The 18383-nt window shown below is 38.5% G+C and overlaps 1 protein-coding gene and 1 long non-coding RNA gene across 2 annotated transcripts; both read left to right on the forward strand.

Annotated features, from left to right (window-relative positions):
- The first annotated feature begins 670 nt into the window (after positions 1-670).
- On the forward strand, positions 671-4688 carry LOC150086094 (uncharacterized). The gene is made up of 2 exons (XM_090374795.1): positions 671-4589; positions 4660-4688. The coding sequence occupies exons 1-2, from the start codon at positions 671-673 to the stop codon at positions 4686-4688; spliced, it is 3948 nt and encodes a 1315-aa protein (XP_090230921.1).
- A 36-nt stretch (positions 4689-4724) lies between these two features.
- On the forward strand, positions 4725-8245 carry LOC150086095 (uncharacterized). Its single transcript, XR_016546956.1, has 3 exons — positions 4725-4818; positions 5826-5903; positions 8130-8245. It is a non-coding gene; the product is annotated as an uncharacterized LOC150086095 (long non-coding RNA).
- Positions 8246-18383: the final 10138 nt, after the last annotated feature.

The following is an 18383-nucleotide window of genomic DNA, read 5'->3' on the forward strand; positions in this document are numbered from 1 at the left end:
TATCCACCTGCGAATGAACAGTGGATAATACACCATGTCATGAGGCGAATTGTGCAGAACTGGTTCTGGGATCATAAGCGAATTAATCCTGCTATGATGGCCTCCCTAATCGCCAGATCTCAATCCAAGTAAGCATCTGGGGGATGAGAGGAAACGAGTTTTTTGGAGTAAAGATCCACAACCATCCAATTTGCAGGAAGCAACTAAGTTAACGTGGATCTATATCCCTGTGATACTTCCGTTGAGTCCATGCCACGACAAATCCGGGTTGTTCTGAGGGTTAAAAGAGCACTTATTCGTTATTAGATACAGGTACCTAATAAACAGGCCATATCGGTGTCGAAACCATGAACAATAATATATGCACTCTCTAAAGAACGTCTGGTTCTCTACTTGCATTTCACATAAAGAATCCTGTTATGTGGCCTTTTGAGCAATTGCTCTGAGAAAAAGACTTCGAGTAGCTAAGTCTGGGCTCGTTTTGACCTTTTTTTAATATCGACTGAGAGAGTATTGAGGGTAATTAGAGCTTTATTCTTTTCAGTTCATGTCCGTTGACCAGATATTCATACGCTTATTTCTTTTCTTTTCTTTCTTTTCAGGGTTTTGCCAGCTTTATCACCTGTTTAATTGTTTCAACGTTTGGATGAAGACAACAGATCATTAAATAATGGGAAACTCAAGCTCTCATTCAACATATTTAAGCCTGTCTCGATTTTCTCCTCATTCTGTTCATCCAAAGGAAAATCGTTCGAAGAAATCAAACAAATATGCAAGCCCAGAGAATAGGGTTCTTCCTATACCGGTAGCAGGGCAAAAACTGCGTCTTACTGATAACGGCAATATATTATATAATGGAGGTACAATCAGTGGTCGTAAGCCAATCTCGAGTGGTGCAAAAAACATCGACGTGGACCCGGAGTTTCTTCATCTTCTCCAGAAACGTTCCTTAATCATAGAAAACAATTCTCAGTCTTCCAGTAGACAGTTGGGAAGACATCGGAAAGCTCACAGCGACCCAGACATAGTACGTATGATGATGAGGGCCGAAATTGAGGAAGAAAACGAAGCTCGCGAATACGATTCAGAACTCGGAGGCAATTTTAAAAGTATTATTGCTATTAGTCCCAGTAAAGCTAAGATAAAATCCAGAAAAAAGAAACGTGCGCCAAACCCACCTCACTCGAATACACTACCGAGAACTGTCGACAGAGTTCCCATATACTCGGAGGAAATTCGCAAAGGAATGGAGAGAAATTGCATTCTGCTTAGTCCAAAGACTTTCTCCCCGCCCCCTCCACCACCACCGCCTCCTCCACCTCCTCCTCCCCCACCACCACCTCCTCCTCCAGATTACAAAGATGCCAATGACAAAAAAATGGTGAAGATGCCAAGCAAAAATTATGAGAAGAACAAACGACCAATAGAGAAATGGAGACTGAAGAAAAGTAGTAATGAAAAGAGTACGGAACCGGAGGGCAAGCAAAGGTGTAAATCTTTAGATAGAATCAGCGATCAAGAGCAGTTATCAAAAGAAATCACTTCTCGTGGTGTATTTGAGAGGAACACGAGTCTTCCTTCCATACCGTCCAGTGGTGATCGTGGAGTGATCAGTAGGCTGAACCCCAATACTTCGAACTCTAATAATCCAAAGGAGTCTTATAACATAAAATTTAAGAAAAGAGAAGTTCCAGGAAATGGTGATGATACTGAGAGAGTCGTAGCAAACGAGAGGAAGCCTGGTCTCAGGTCACAAGCCGCAGACTGTGAGAATATCGACAAAGCCAAACATTATTATTTCGCAAATCTTTCGGGTAATAAAGGTAACGATTTTCTAACCTCAATTAAAGAAAACTTTGACGGTATTAGACAGTATTATTTTACGGCGCTTACTGATCATAAAGGTACGGAACAGAAATTAAATGTTGAAGAAAAAGTAACCGACAATCGGGATAGCAACCCTTCAAATTGGGCGCCATCTTTCGAAAAGGAGGAACAGATAAGAACTAACATCTCCCGTACATTATCTAATTCCAGTAATACTCCATTGAAGCATTCTCATTATGATTCTCAAAAGGTATCAGAAGCTCAAAGGTTAAATCCATCGAATACTTACCGTAATAAGAACTCTGGACAGTGCCAACATGAAAACGATCAACCTTTTGAGAAACATTGTCAACAGTTTTATAGACCTTCTGAAAGTCGAGACATCAAGCGGAAGCAATTTTCTGAGCAAGAAGAACTGGAAAGACTCTCATCCTCTAGTGTTTCAGATGATGGAGGAGAAATTGATCTGCAGTTAAGACCCACATTACCTCGCCGGGCTTTGGAAATTCCCCGATTTTCTCCTACTCATATCTGGAAATCAATAAGCTTGGAAAAAAATCAGTATTGCTCAGACTTAAGCAGCGAAGAATGTGACGTCTTTGAAGCAAAGATACAACGAATCAATCGTCCTGTTGCACCTCGAAGAAATATTAGTGATCGATGTGGCGATTCTGGTATTTCTCCAGACGCTGGTAGTCCGATGCTAAACGAATGCCCAGAAAATATAGTGCCTTCTGAAAATATAGAAACTCATGGTTGTGCTTCTCGACCTTCAAAAGAGAGCGATCCCCTTTTTGGGAAAGGAACCAAGAAAAATTGGACACCACAGCAAGATTTGCTTGATGATTCCGATATGGCAAGCGTTGATGGAACTGGTCAAGAGACTAAGCCTCAATCAATCATCACACACACCAAGCTTATTCTTCCCAACGTCATGTTTCAATCAAGGTCTCTTCCACGTGATCCGGAGCAGGAAAACTGGGAAAGCAAAGGAGATTCCTTTGAAAAGGAACGTTTGAAGAAGAAAACTCCAAAAAGAAGAAGGAAATCCAGCGAGTCTCAGCACTTCAATAGTCTTAGAAATCTGAAAAAAGTATTAAGGATGAGGAGTAAGTCTCCATCTACTGGAAACAACAAAGCATTAGATTCCAATTGGTCACTCAGTCAAAGTCTACCAAACTTCACAGAGATGGAAATTAAAAAAATTAAGCCCGACTCAAGTGAGCACATAAGGCGCAGCAAATCGGAAACTAGAAATTCGTCCGAAATGGTGAGCAGAATAGGAGGAACAAATATAAAAGGCGAATACAGGACTGAGTCTGTTACACATGCATGGAAGAGGCCACTTCATTTGCAGAATAACGAAGGCCACATCATTTATCTCCCAGAATACAAATCACAAGAGATACATCCCAAAAACAATTCAAAAATTGGTGGTGTCGAACAATATCTTCAACAAAAAAAGAAATCTGAAGAAAAGGCAAAGTTTTCTTATCAAAGCACCATAAGAAAAGAAGAAAGGAGAAAACTGGAAGAACAACTGGCTCGGGAAGTAGAGGAAAAAGAAAAACAAAGACAAAAAGAAATTGAATGGATGAATCGAGTTGAAGATGAATTTCGCAAACAGAGGGATAAAGAAAAGATAAATATTCGCCATCAGTTAAGAATACTTCATTTGGAAGAAAATAAAAACCTTCAGTGTGGAGAAAAGAACGAGGCTGTAAAATTTAAAGAAAAAAGTACTGATGGAAGTGTTGAAAGTTTTGCAAACAAATGCTCTATTGTTCCGTCCTATAAACCTTTTAGCATACAGAAGTCTTCAGTCTCTTCTAAACAATTATCAAATTCGAATTCGTCAACGTCTCCCCAAAATTCTTCAGATTTTTCAAGTTCAAATAACTGGAATCATCCCACTGGAATGAGTAAATGGCTTCGAAGACAAAAAAGAAATGATTCCGATCGTGCAAGAAGTTTTAGTCCGCCTAGACCAGAGCCAGAAGGTGGAAGATCTTCGGGAGAAGAATGTAAGTACGTGGAAGATAATCCAAAAGTAAAAATCAACAACGCTAAAAACACAGAACACCTCATAGGAATACTGAATGGTATGAAGTCACAAAAGGTTCCCATCAAGGAGACGTTTAGTAGAAGCCAAACAAATAATTCAAGAGAGGAAAAGAAGACAAAGGAAAAAGAAGGTAAATCGATGACAAAAGAAGCGAGTTCGTCTTCTTCGGACTTTAATTCACTACCAAATTTTCCAGCCATGGAAACGAGGTTCTTGAAAAAACCATCTAAACAAACAGATGAACTTCGCAAATCAAATACAAGCAGCATCTGGGATAAGTTTGATATACAGAACGGAAACCATCTTAATGGAGAATACGTGGAACAGTCCATGGGGGAATATGGTATTCAAACTCGCTTGCGACGAACGGGCAGTGGTCGGACATTTGAATCTCATTCATATTACTTGATGGAGAGCCACCATGAAGTGGACGAAGACGATGACCCGAAGTGTAAAATGACCACTTTAGATGTGCCAAAAAATAGAGCTCTATTCTCAACCACGAACTTTAAAAAAGAACTTCGTGAGAATGTAAGGCGAAAGACAAGGGAAAGAGCTTGGAAAAACCGTTCTTCCATAGATGACTCGGATAGTTGCAGTGACATGGAACCACAATCTAAAGCAGAGTCTCACACGAGATGTCGAAGAGTAAAGAGACAACCAAGTCAGGAAACACATGAGGTGGAATTTGATGGAGGTGATGAATATTCTCCTGACGAAGGAGTAAAGTCCTCAGTTCCTTTCTTTTCTCGACACCACCCACTCAGGAATGGTGGACGCGTCAAGCCTCAGTTAACGAACGGACATGCTGGTCAAAGGATTTTGAATTCTTCCAAAACATCTTTTCCATTCTCGGTAACACAGCCATTCCAGAGTACCGAATCTCTTCAGAGGCTGACTCCTGTACAGAAAGGAATAAACCACAGGTACGATATCTATTTATTCCTTGATTTCGTTGCATATAATAAAAGTGTTAATTGATTAACAACGTGCGTTGATCATAATGCCCTCTGATGGAAAATATCATTCGTTAAAGAAGCTGAACGTTCTGTGATTCTGAGAAAATACATGTGGAAGAAAGTATTTTCTCAGTAATATCCCTGTAATCTCTATCTTCTAAGCTCTGACCCCATATTTCCGTCCTTGGAGTATAAACAGAAACTTTATTATTTTTTATTTAATACAATTTGGAAGACCCCTGGTCTTAAAAAATTTCAAAATTATATATTTGGCTATACCGTGTTATTCCCTTATATTGAAAAGAGATTGATGTGTACGTCATTGACGAATACTGATATTATATTCTGATCAGTTTATTTTTTACAGGCAAGTTCACAACGTTTGCCATTTTTTCTTTAAACGAAGGCGTTTCTTGTGCGCCAAGTAAGAGAATGAAGAAAATATCCTGACCGTAAAATTCATTCAAATCAAGCAAAAATGTTTTCTGAGTTCGAATTCCATCGATGACGAGAGGAATTTTTATGGGCCTTTTTCACAACGTGGCTCAATTAATCGGTCTCAGGCGAGGGTAGCATGGTTTTTCGTCCAGCAAACAGAAAATCGACCTCAGAACACACGTAATTTACAAACAGTATACTCTTTTTAGTTGCTGATGCTCCTAAAACCCTTCTGCAACAATAACGAAAAATCTCCCCCCCCCTCCCTCCTTCTTTACGGGCTATGGTCAGTCTCTTGATGGTCGGCTTTGGGTGGCGTTGACACCTCTTGGTCATCATTATCCTGGTTGATTATTATTATTATTGCCAATCACCGAAAAGTGGTACTCAAAAGATGGTACGGATAAAATACTAATAATGTTATTTTAACATTATAAAATTTACACAACTGTTTGCGTATATAAAACACCACCTTTTCCTCTGGAATTAGCATAATAGATTTTTTCTTTTTTCTTTTCCTTTCTTTTTTTTTTTAGTTTCCACGTTACTGAAAAAAGCCATATAACACCAGAAGTGTACGTCGAGATTGTATGATGCTCAAGGGTATATTTAATGTAAGTTGCTTCTGCTTTTCTAGATTTATTATTATGTGACAATACAGTTCCTAGACTACAATTGCTGATTTTGCTTTTTGATTAAAATGTGTTTTTGAAAAGTGGAGAGAAAGAGAAAGAAAGATAAGATAGCTGAATTATGAACATGCGCAATCCTCAATTCGTTGAAGATCGTATGCTGTTGTAAAAATATAAACTTCTTTAGTGGCATAACCGGGGGTGTTTAAATTCTACCTCTCCTAAAAATATACAATAAAATTCTTTTTTATATAAGGAATTGTTAATTTTTAAATTTACTCTAAAATGTTTTTTATGATTTTCAAAATCATGGCTATATTACAAGCAAGTCTTCAAAAAGGATAATGTGGCGCCATCTGGGATACGATGAGGAAACTATATTTACAGTGATGTGTACTGTAAAGTAGCGTACAGTATTTGAAAATGGTAAGAGCGTACAAAATGACGATGTTTTTATTTATTTACACGGAATTAAAAATTATATGAAATTTGTTGCATAACAAGGATTAGAGGAAGATGAAATAGCAACAGCATTTCAGGGAGAAAAATCTGGGGACTGCTTGTTTTAAATGTTAAGGGTTAGTTCTATGATTACACATGTAGTACACTTCTGTAACACATATACAAAGTACTCATTTTACTATACCAGGAGGTATGCCGGATTCTGTGATTCGATTTTGTGATATTTGTGATCCAACTTGATGGTACAATGTCGCGGACAATCAGCCATTTGCGCAAACGCATGAATTACTTAATTTCGTATTTAAAAATTAATTTATTAAATTATGGTTAATATATTAAACTCGATATTCTGGTTGAAACTTTTCGAACGATGTATCATTTACCTTTGTGAATGCAAAACTCGAGGCAGATATAGGGAACTCACGTATACACAAGAATGGATTTGATAATGTGCACTGGGTTGACTTTGTATTAGCAACACCCACTTGCGTAGGAATGTACCGGTCTGTAACGCCGGTGAAGTCTCAAAGTCGGGAACGGCTGATAAGATTGTAGTTCGCTCAAGTGGCGATCAGTTTTTGAGTGTTTGGGAGGTGTCCAGATACTGTGTAGATGCCAGTATCTCGACAAGAACCAACATTAAGTGTCCCCTTTCTGTAATGTCACGAGTCTACCGTGACTGGCTCAACAGCGGTAAAACAACCAGCCAATTGTCACACATGGGACAGCCATGTGTGAATGCCTCTGGTGAGTGTGGTGTCTCATCTTGTAACACAGCAACGACAGCACAGTGGCCAGTTAATCACAGCACAACATAAAAATTGCAAGACCAAAATATCCACATGGACCACGCTGGATATTAGTTTATATAGACTGTGGCAGTCGATGGCTATCACGAGTACCCATGCTCACTGCGGGACACAATAAACTGTGCCTTACGTGGGCATGTCAGCACCAACAATGGACTACCAACGTGGAAATCTGTCGCGTAGTCTGATGAATTCCATTTCCAACTCTGTCATGCTAAGGGACATATCCGCATTTGGAGAAAGCAATATGAGGCCATGGCACCTGGATGCACCGGTGGTGTTCAACAGGTTGGAGGACTGTTTTCGTGGCATGTCCTGGATCCTTTGATCAACGGCTCGTTGGGAACGCCTAGCTTCCTATTGTTGCCGAAGAAGTATACCTTCGTGATGACAATGTATATAGACAACTCCAGCATCTATCAGCAATACAACATGCTATACCACAAAGCCCGAATGTTGCTAACTGGTTTCAGAAACATGACAATGAATTCTTCGTCCTCCCACGGCTGCCCAAGTCAGCCATTCTCAACCCAACTGAGAATGCTTGGGACGTACAGGAAAAGGCCAGTCGATCCACCTGACATATGCGGGATTACTGGACACATTGTGCAACGTATGGGTATTTGACCAGGCATCTAACTATTGAATTTCCCAATAGTTAGATGCCTGGTCAAAAAGATGATCATCTTTATCCTGATTATCAGGTTGATCACTTTCATCTTGATGATCAGGATGATCGCTTTCATCTTGATCATCCTCATCATCAAGATGAAGATGAAATGATGTTTTGCAGTTTCTTGATTTTAAACACTTTTGACACTTTCCTGATTTTAAACCTTTTGGAATTTATAATATCTCGCAAAATAAAGCAACGTTTAACAAAAATGTAAACAATTTATAATGTGCAATATTATTATAAGATTTTTTTTCTTCATAGGGCCCATAGGTATGAAATCCATCACTGTGAATAAGGTCTACATGTGCGGTCACCGATATCCATGAGAAGCATCAAAGAAGACCCTCTCCACTGGAGGATGTTTAACAGGGAATACCTAAAGGAGATGAAGAATTGCACCCGTTTTTAATAGAAGAACTGAAAAGAACTGGAAAAATCGACTTCGAATATATATTTAAACTTTAAAGAATTCATTTATTTTATGTTCTAGTGTTCAGCTACGTAATGAGCACAATGAACTATTCAGAAATTCGGATTATTTCCTGAATTAGTTCTTTTAATATGTCAATTTGATTTTATAATTTTTTAAATTGATTATGGCTCTGAGATGCAAGGTGTGAGCGAGTTCGGGGACTGAACTATTTTGGGAAATGACGAATCTATTCGGATGAATCTCCTTCGAAGTATAGAAATGTCTGTGTGCAGAGTGTCGTCTCCTCGACACGCTATCGGAACTTTTGGAATTGCCAATAATTCCTGCGTCACGTTCTGAATAATTTCCTCAATGTATAACCTTTTTTTGAGGCCGGAGAGGGGGGGCTTTAAGCTTGGGAAACAAAAAATCACAAGAAACTAAATCCAGTGAGTATGGCGGTTAATTGGACACAGTGGTGGAGAAAGTGCAGAGAGTGTGTGTGTGTGCGCAGGGGTTACTGTCATGATGCAAACGTCAATTCCCTGAAGCCCACTTTTCCGGCCATTTTCTTCTAATAGCATTTCACCGTTTGTAGTATTCATGGTTAACTGTTTGACCATGCACCACAAATTAATTTTACTCCTTTGAGTAAAAAAAAAAACTACCTACGAGGGCGCACAGTTCACTGAGATTATCTTGTTCTCATATGGGGGCATTGGAAAAGATGAAGTATTCTATTGAAAGAACTGGGTCTTTGTTTCCGTTTTTAGCCACACTCCCCCGAGTGCTCACCAAAGTATAGGTGAGCAGTAGCACGTTGACGAAGATCCTGACATGCGTGAACTCACCACTCTCCATGATCATCAGTGAAGATGGGGGCACAAGTTGAAACGCGGCGCATTCTTAAATCTTGCGTTAAAGGTGATTTACATGTCCCATAATAAATATCAAATTCACTGGTAACTTCTTGAACAATTAAATGTCGATACTCCAGACCAATATCTCACACCCGATTGATTGAATCGTTGGTTGTTGAAAATGAAATAGGGTCAGCGCGAAGATCATCTTTGACGGATGAGCGGCCCTCTTTAAATTTTGCAAAACAGTCTTCGAACGACACATAGCATTTTCTCCTAAAGTTATTTTTAACCTTTTGTGGCCTTCTGTTGCACTTTTCCCTGATTTGAATCAAAATTCAATGCAATTTCGCTGCTCAGTAAAAATCACCATTTTAAAATGTGACGAAACACATAAAACGCCTTCTGTTCAACTCGAACTAATTCAGACTGACCACAGATAAACGGGAGATATATGCATCACTATGCCTAGATGAGTCACTGAACATGTTGGACAAGTCTGAACGTGTTACGACTTCGCAATTTCAAGATACAAAGTCAATCCCCGAACTTTTCGATCACACCTCATATAATAAATTATAAATAAGATAAAATCTGTTTTATAAAACTGCTGCAGTTATTTCCTATGAAGATCGAATTTATATGATGATTATCGTTCTGGAAAATTTATGCTGACCATTTAAATCCTTTCTTACATGGAGTTGATCTATTTTTCCAATTCTTTTGTGAATATTATCCATCACCTGCGATTTATAACAACAAAGAGACCTTCCCTTTTTTGTAATAACAAAGAAAATGTGTTTAATATATTTGCTGATGTACTCTGTATTAATGAAGTCTTAAATTTCACCAAATAGGTCAGAAAGAAGAATGTTAATGTATAATTTGTTAACCAAATACTGCCTTAAACATACTATGTATGTAACTAATCCACTTCGTTGGGAGTATGGCTTTAGTATAACCCACAATGCAACTGTTCACTGAGGATGTGTTGCGAAATGTAAAAATATTCTGTATGAAATTCAAATTAATATGTTTTGTTTATTTTCAACATATGTGCTTGTGTTGGAACTAATATTATTTATGCTTACACAATCCAATTTGTTATCTTTCAGTTTCCTGTGCAGTCATTTATACAAGGATAATGTTTTATTCCTTAACATAAAAAAAAAGTAGAAAATCTTTACTTCAGGGTAAATATTTTTAAAAATAAACTACATGATTATGTAGTTACTCATCATTACTAACGAATCAGATGACATCACAGGGACCATTGTCAGGAAGTGATTACTCAATCGTCAGAAGATGAAGAAAGATGTTGGAGTAGTTAAAGGTAAGGGAACCGGGTTTTAGCATCAGAAGAGGGGATTTTGACAGTTTAAGGCGCTATATGGTGTCTATTAATTGGGCGAATACATTTGAATTATGAAATACTGTACTTTTAAAGCAAAAATCACAGAAGCCATGAACGCATACATACCTTTAAGAAAATACTGCAGGAGGAAGACCCCGAAATGGATGACTGTGGAGCTGGCCAGTAAAATAAAGCAGAAAAAGACATCATGGGACAGTTACAGGCGACGAAAAGTACTAAATCCTACAACAGGTACAACTTGATCTGTAATAGTACCACAAATTAGGTTAAGGAGGCCAAGGATGCGTATGAGAAAGCATTGGCTAAGAGAGCAAAGAGTGGTGACAAGGAATTTTTCACGTATGGGAATACAACGAAAAGAAAGCTAATCAGATCGCGCCCGTGTGCACTGGACGTGGAAAAGTCTTAGATAACCCGCTAATGTTGATGAAGCTGATATTGCGAATGAACTGAATAGGTATTTTGCATCTGTCTTTACTGAAGAAAGATCCCTCATTCTGAGAAGAGGTGTGCGAGTGAAGCCGAGCCATATGAAATTATTGATTACATAGATGACTGTTTATTAGAAAACATTTTTAGCATAAAGGCAAGTAAGGCTCCCGAGTTAATGGCATATACCCAGTAATTTTGAGAGACCACTAGGGAGTGTATTGAACCATTGAAGTTAATTATGAGGGCATCTTTGAACTCAGAGGAGATTCCTTTGGACTGTAGAAGTGCAATGTATCGCCGATACATAAAGGCGGTTCTAAGAGTGAAGTTGCATCTTCGCTCTTAGAACATTCACACAATTCACATAACTACAGACCGGTTAGTCTGACTTCGGTGGTAGGAAAATCTTACAGACAATGATTAAGAGCGTAATCAAGAACATTTGGATAGATTCTGAAGCACACGTAACATGGTTTTTTTAAGGGAAAATCGTGTTTAACTTAGTAGACTATTTTGACACAGTTACTCATGAGCTGGATGTAGGGAACAATTTCAACACAGTTTATTTGAATTTTAGCAAACCATTTCACCCGATCCCTCGTGAGAGGTTACTGTATAAGCTGGAACAGGTTGGGATTAATGGAAAAATTCTAAGATGGATTGCTGGGTGGCTGCAGGGTAGAAGACAGATGGCTATGATTAATGATTATTTTTCAGATTGGTGTAACGTCAGGGTATCCTAAGGATCGGTTCATAGACTACTGTTGTTTCTCAGTTTCATAAATGACATCGACGAAGGGATAGAAGGCGTGATATCAAAATTTGCATACGACACAAAGATTGGTAGAGTCGTTAATGATCCGTGTCAAGCAGAGCTCCTTAAGATGACTTGAACAGACTTCAGACATAGCTGCCACTTCTCTGAAGTGGCAGCTATGTTTTAATCCAGCAAAATGCAAGGTCTTACACGTTAGGAATAGCAGCCCCAAAATAAATTAAACATTTGGTGGGGTTGAATTAAAAACTGTGGAGAAAGAAAGTGATTTACCCCAAACCTACTAGGAAATTTCTTCATCTGTTAGCATATCCAATAATCCGCCATATTTTTATTCCTGAATTCCTGAAAAATTCAAGAATTTTTAAAAATTAATTTTATTTTAAGAATTTTCCCATAGAAACAATGTTATAAATAGTGGCCAGTTCTTCAGAGTACCCAGCAAAACCCTATTTAATTCATAAGGGCACATTTAAGCATTTTTGAGGAACGTAACTGGATATATAATTTTGGAAACCATTAGATTTCCTCAATATATAAGTAAATGTTAGAACTCCAATCAAACCAGACGGCCCAGGGAATGCATTCCCAGCAAGCTCCCCTTAAATGGATCCTGACTAAAATACTATACTTTTTTACAACGAAAAATAATAAAAATTAAATTATTGCAATTCACATAACAAAAAGCCATAAAAAGGAAAAAGAAATCTATACAGAGTTATAGTGTTATACAGGGTTCTTAAAATTAACGTATGCCTATGCAGAGGGCTCTGGAGCGAGTTCTAAGGCTCGTACTGAAGAGAGAGGCCGCCGTAGCCTAGTGGTCAGGCGCGCGGGTGCATAAGTACACGTGCCTTGAGTGACCGGGGTTCAAGCCCGTGACCGCTGAATATGGTGCTGTTTCTTGTATTCTGTCTATCTTGTAAACTCCTCTGACTGTTTGGTCGTCCCGGAGTATAAACAGAAAATTTATTTATTATTATTTAAATTTGTACAACATGTACAATAAAGAATGCGCTCGTTATTTATTGGAAAAAAAAAATTACTTACAAAATGTGTCACCATGTGGCGCTGTAGCAATACAAATCACTTAAACAGCGCTACAATTGTTCAATATGTCCTCCATTTTGGTCAACAATAGTTTCCATTCGAAGAACAGCATTTTCTACAGCAGAACGTAACATGTCAACTGGAACAGCCAGCACATGACGTTTAATGCTATCCTTCAGTTCTGCCAGAGTTTGACATCCTTCCTGATACACCTGGTTCTTCAAAACCCCCACACCCAGAAGTCGCATGGAGTAGGTCCGGTGATCGGGGTGGCCAAGATGTCTGGAAACAACGGCTGATAACCCGTTCGTCTGTAAAGTGTTGCCTTAGCAATCTTTGGACACAACAGCAGATGTGGGGCGGGGCACCATTTTGCACGAATATGGTATCCTGAAGGCATCCACCTTGTTGCAGCTCTGGTATTGCGAAATTTGCCAACGTTTCATAATATCGCTGTCCAGTGACGGAACAGGTGCGGGGGCCCAGTCGGTGTTACCTGTTCAAAAAAATATGGCCCAATCATGAATGTGACCATAAATCCACACCACACTGTCACTTTTGGAGAATGCAACGGTATCTCTTGGATAACTCGAAGGTTTTCTGTTGCCCAAAAGCGACAGTTTTGCGTATTCACTTGTCCATTTAAGCAGAAGTGGGCTTCACCACTCTCTGGTAGGTGAGTTTCGTTGACGTATCGGTAACAGTTGTTTAGGAGCAAGCTTTCATAATGGCATGTCAGCTAGAATGTTACTCCAAGTTCGAGGTATGCGGAACAGTACGATTTTTGTGGGAGAAACGTCTGAATTGTTCCGAGATTCATCGTGAAATAACGGCGGTGTATGGGGAAAATGCAATGTCGCGTCCGGCCATAGTGAAGTTGTGCCAACAGTTCGAAAGTGGTCGCACAGAATTGAGGGATGCTGATTGAAAAGGAAAACCATCAACGTCAACCACAGCACACAACGTGATGTAGATTGATGAAATTATTCGCAATAATCGAAGACTAACAGTCGCAGAAATGGCAAATGATTTGAATATTTCGATAGACAGTGTTCACTCCATCGTCCGTGAACATCTTGACTATTGCAAATTGTGTGTACCTGGGTTCCTCGTTCACTGACAGACAAACACAAAGGTCAACTTTTTTTGTCTTCTCTAACCTTCTTTCAACGCTATTCTGTGGAAGGCCATGACTTCTTATGCCGCAGCATCACTAGCGGTGAAACGTGGGTGCAACATTCCACCCCAGAAATGAAGAGAGCGTCTATGGAATGAAGACACACAATATTGCCTGTGCGGAAGATATTCAAAGTTGCACCATCAGCAGGAAAAGTCATGACCACTGTGTTTTTATACTGTGAAGGAGTTGTTAACACGGAATTTATGGAAAAAGGTACAACAATTAATGCTGCCTCATACTGCCAAACATTACAGTCTTTGCAAACAGCCATGAAAAACGAGAGCGCTGGAAAGTTAAGCAAAGGTGTTGTTCTCATTCAGGACAACGCCACGCCACACAATGCACGCACAACACGACACTTGCTCCAAAGTTTTAGATGGGAGGTATGGCAACATCCACTGTACAGCCCCGATCTTTCGCCTTGTGGCTATCACATCTTCGGCAATCTAGGGGGATAACGATTTGCAAACAATGAGCAGGTGCAAACAGTAGTTCGACGGTGGCTGAATGACCAAGGAGTGGGTTTCTGTCGTCAGGGAATCGAACGTTTAGTCACACATTCCGAGAAGTGTTTACACCAACTCGGTGACTACGTGGAAAAGTAGTGCAAGGTATGTGCTTTCTATTGCATAATGTTACATACCTCGATAAATGTCTCTTGGGCTATAATTGGTCAAGTGTAACTTATTTTTTAAATTACCCTCGTAAAATCCACCCTAAACTTCTTCCACAATTTGAATTTATGGCCACTACCTCTTAAATCATTAATAACAGTGAAAACGTACCCCACAATCATTTTACTTTCTCTTCTCAGCCTTATGTACCTCAGTTAGATACTTTCTAAGGCGCCTAAGTTACCAAGCTCTGTAGATCATATATTATTATTATTATTATTATTAGCCATATGGTGCAATAAAGCCTAAGGCTTATGCTGCACGAGCCAAAAAATTTCCCAAGTTACCCTGAGAGAGAGAGAGAGAGAGAGAGAGAGAGAGAGAGAGAGAGTCAAAAGTAGAAGGGAATCACCAAGAAAGAGAATAATGGTGATATCCAGCTCAGGACCCTGGGTGTGCCAAGCCCATACTCACCAAATGTGAGCCCCTGGGGTTCGAAGTCTTTCCTCACATGGACACCATTTTACCGATCTCACTAGAAGCGTCACGTGCCTAAAAAAAGACATAGAGCTCAAGAAGCTCTGTCTTTTTTCTAGGTGCTGTCTCCACACCTAAACACAGTATTTAAAGTGCTATCTTACAATTGCCTTACACACTGGAATCATGACCTTCCTATCCTTACAAGAAAATGTTCGATCAATCACTAATACGACACCAAGAGCCCTCCTTGCCGCCTGTCGGTACTGCACGAAGAACTTAACGTCTGTCGTACTGTAACCCCTAAATGCCCTTTCTTCGCCTACTTTTTTAATTCAGATCCATCAAGTATACAAGTTATTTTGGGGTTGCTTTCTCTGAGGGTTATACCTCGCATTTTGCTGCATTAAAACATAGCTGCCATATTTCTGGCCATCCCTGAAGCCTATTTAAGTCGTTCGGAAGAAGAATGCTTGGCACTGATCATAAACTACTCTCTCTCTCTCTCTCTCTCTCTCTCTCTCTCTCTCTCTCTCTCTCTCTCTCTCTCGATATTGAGACATCATCTGCAAAATCTGATTCTGCTCTGTATCCCTTCGCCGATGTAATTTAAGAAAATTAGATACAACAATGAGCCCAGTACCGATCCTTGGGGATCCCACTACTTATATCAGCCCATTTTAATGCTTAATTTGGGTTACATTTCAATGGCTACATTGGCCTATCCCTTGCTGCATTTCAGTGGTTACTTTGCAACAAATGGTTACAAAATTAGCCATTTGTTTCAAATTAACCATTGCTTAATTTGTAACCAATGTTTATAAAATCATTTGTTACACAATGTTACAAAGGGATATATGGACGTGACTAACGGTTAAAAAAATAACCATTAGTAACAACCTTATATCCCTTGCCCTGCAGCCACTCTCTGATCCATATAAGGCATATCCTTGTGATTCCAACATGTTCCATCTTATACAGTAACCTCTCATGCCGAAATGAGTCAAATGCTTTGCTAAAATCCAAATAAACTGTCAAGTAGTCGGCATATCTTGCTGAGATATGTAGCGATGATCAGAACTGGTAGCGAAGTAATCAGTTCGGAAATGTCCGATTACATATTCGAAATAGCTTTCAAAAAGATATAAAATAATGAATCTCATTATTATCAAATTTTACAATTTCAAACTCTCTGGACGAAATTTCCCACTTATTTGCCTTTTTCTTTCTAGAAAGCATCTATGAAAAATTCAATTCGATGTTTACTGTCCTGTAATATTCAGCACAATAAACATCAAATTGTGCATCGAAATACTGCAGCACAAATAACGCGTATTCAATTTTTCGACAAGCATTATTATTAATAATTATTCATTTTCCCTAAATTTTCGTTGATTTTAATATGTATTTCAAGAGGGCGCTTTAAAACGAAAAGAGACTTCTGATTATAAGAAATACATACAAAAAATATGTTTGTTGTCTTCTGTTCCTATTTGTTGTGAGGACATTTTAGAATGGTCTTTTAGTAATCGTAAGTATAAACTTTTAAAGATCTCAATCATGTCTTGAGTGACCTAAGCATTTTAATTGAAAACTAGATTATATGAAACTGATTTTAAAAGATTATTTAAAAGTACATAATAGTTGTATTGTGCAATGATTGCGATTTGCGTTAAAATCGTTTTTATAAGTTGGTTGCATTTAATTAAGGATTTATTATTATAATTAGCCATATGATGCAAGGAAGCCTGAAGCTTTTGCTGCACCAGCCAAAAAAATTTCTGAGTTACCCTGAGAGAGAGAGAGAGAGAGAGAGAGAGAAGTAGAAGGAAATCACCAAGAAAGAGAAGAATGATGACATCCAGCTCAGGGTGTGCCATTAAATTAGACTAACGAAGAGAACGAGTAACCTGCCTTTTAATTAAAACATAACTGCTGTGAATTAAAAATTAATGTTCGAAAAACAGGATTAACTGAAACCAATTTTTTTTCCCCTAAACGAAAATTCTCTGTTTCTCTCTATCTCTTTTATTAATTATATAACCCTGGGGATTAACTTTGTCTATTTGTATCTCACATACTGTATTATTGAACAGCAAATTACGAATATTTGTAAAAAAATAACTAATTATGATCGTCACTGTAGTGACAACAGCGCCACCTGAAAAATGACGCAGAAAATCGTTATTGTAATAAATTATTTCAATTTTTCTAATAACAGTAAGCACTAGGTGAATAGTAGAGCACTTTATTTTTAATCAACGCAATGGGTTCAAAATATTTCAAATATTTCTAAGCTGCTTGCACACCATCTTTCTTATTGAAATTTCCACACCAAAGGCTTGAACGAAAAGGTCTTTATCAGCTCATAATCAGCCTTTGCATAAGAGATAAAAATTTTGAGTTATGATATTGATTTAAATGTCATACTTTTAATAGAGAACTTTGGTTTTTATACAAAATTCTATGGTTTTTCAAATGTGTCTCTTTTATGTATGCGGCAATGGCCAACTGGCGATCTGGCTAGTTGAGGCTACCTACAGATCTAATCCCAAAGCAACCATCAGCGACGATTATTTACAGTATTTGACCTTATGGCTGTCATTATGGCTTCACTGGAATACAGCAGAACAACTAAGAAGATAATGAAATGGAAACCTACCGGTAGGAGAGCAAGAGGAAGACCGCGGAAAAGATGGATGGATGACGTAGAAGAGGACTTAAAGATCATGAGAATAAGAAGTTGGAGAAGTTTGACTTCTGGGAGGCATTACAGGTGGAACATCGTTGAGAAGGCTAAGGCCCACCCTTGGTTATAACGCCAGAAGAAGATGGCTGTCATTGCTGAGAATGATTCATCATGAGCATTATAGCCAAAGTAGCTTTTGTGCCAAGACCCCTAAACAACAACAGTTTTGTTATGACGAAACAATTGCATTTATCAATTTTATTTGTATGCGTTGGTTCCCCTTCCCGGGGCTCGAAACGCAAAAATTTCGAACTGTGGATACTATACGTGCAGAAGACAGTTTAACGCGTATATATGCCAATAATGGATGTTTATGGCCTGGAATAGGATATAGGCAATGGAACGGCATCCCAGCGCCTGTTCCGAGCCCCTGTTCAAGGCCAAGTAAGTTATGCATCACTATTTATTAGCATTTATTAGTATTAGTATTAGTATTAGTAACGGCCGCATGGTGCAAGAAAGCCTATGGCTTATGCTGCACCAGCCAAAAAAAATAAAAAATAAAATAATCCGAACAAAACAATGATAAAAACAAAAAATAAATAACTAAATAATAAATAAAAAATATATATAAATAAAATAAAATATAAA

Source organism: Mastigoproctus giganteus, chromosome 5 (assembly GCF_048544385.1).
Source record: "Mastigoproctus giganteus isolate SK-2022 chromosome 5, ASM4854438v1, whole genome shotgun sequence".
In the NCBI taxonomy this organism is placed as follows: domain Eukaryota; kingdom Metazoa; phylum Arthropoda; class Arachnida; order Uropygi; family Thelyphonidae; genus Mastigoproctus; species Mastigoproctus giganteus.

Excerpts from the sequence above, each read along its gene's own strand:
- LOC150086094 (XM_090374795.1), top strand. The coding sequence starts at position 671 with ATGGGAAACTCAAGCTCTCATTCAACATATTTAAGCCTGTCTCGATTT. Across the intron at positions 4,590-4,659 it reads TGAGGTGGAATTTGATGGAG|GAATGGTGGACGCGTCAAGC; the intron begins GTGATGAATATT and ends CCACCCACTCAG.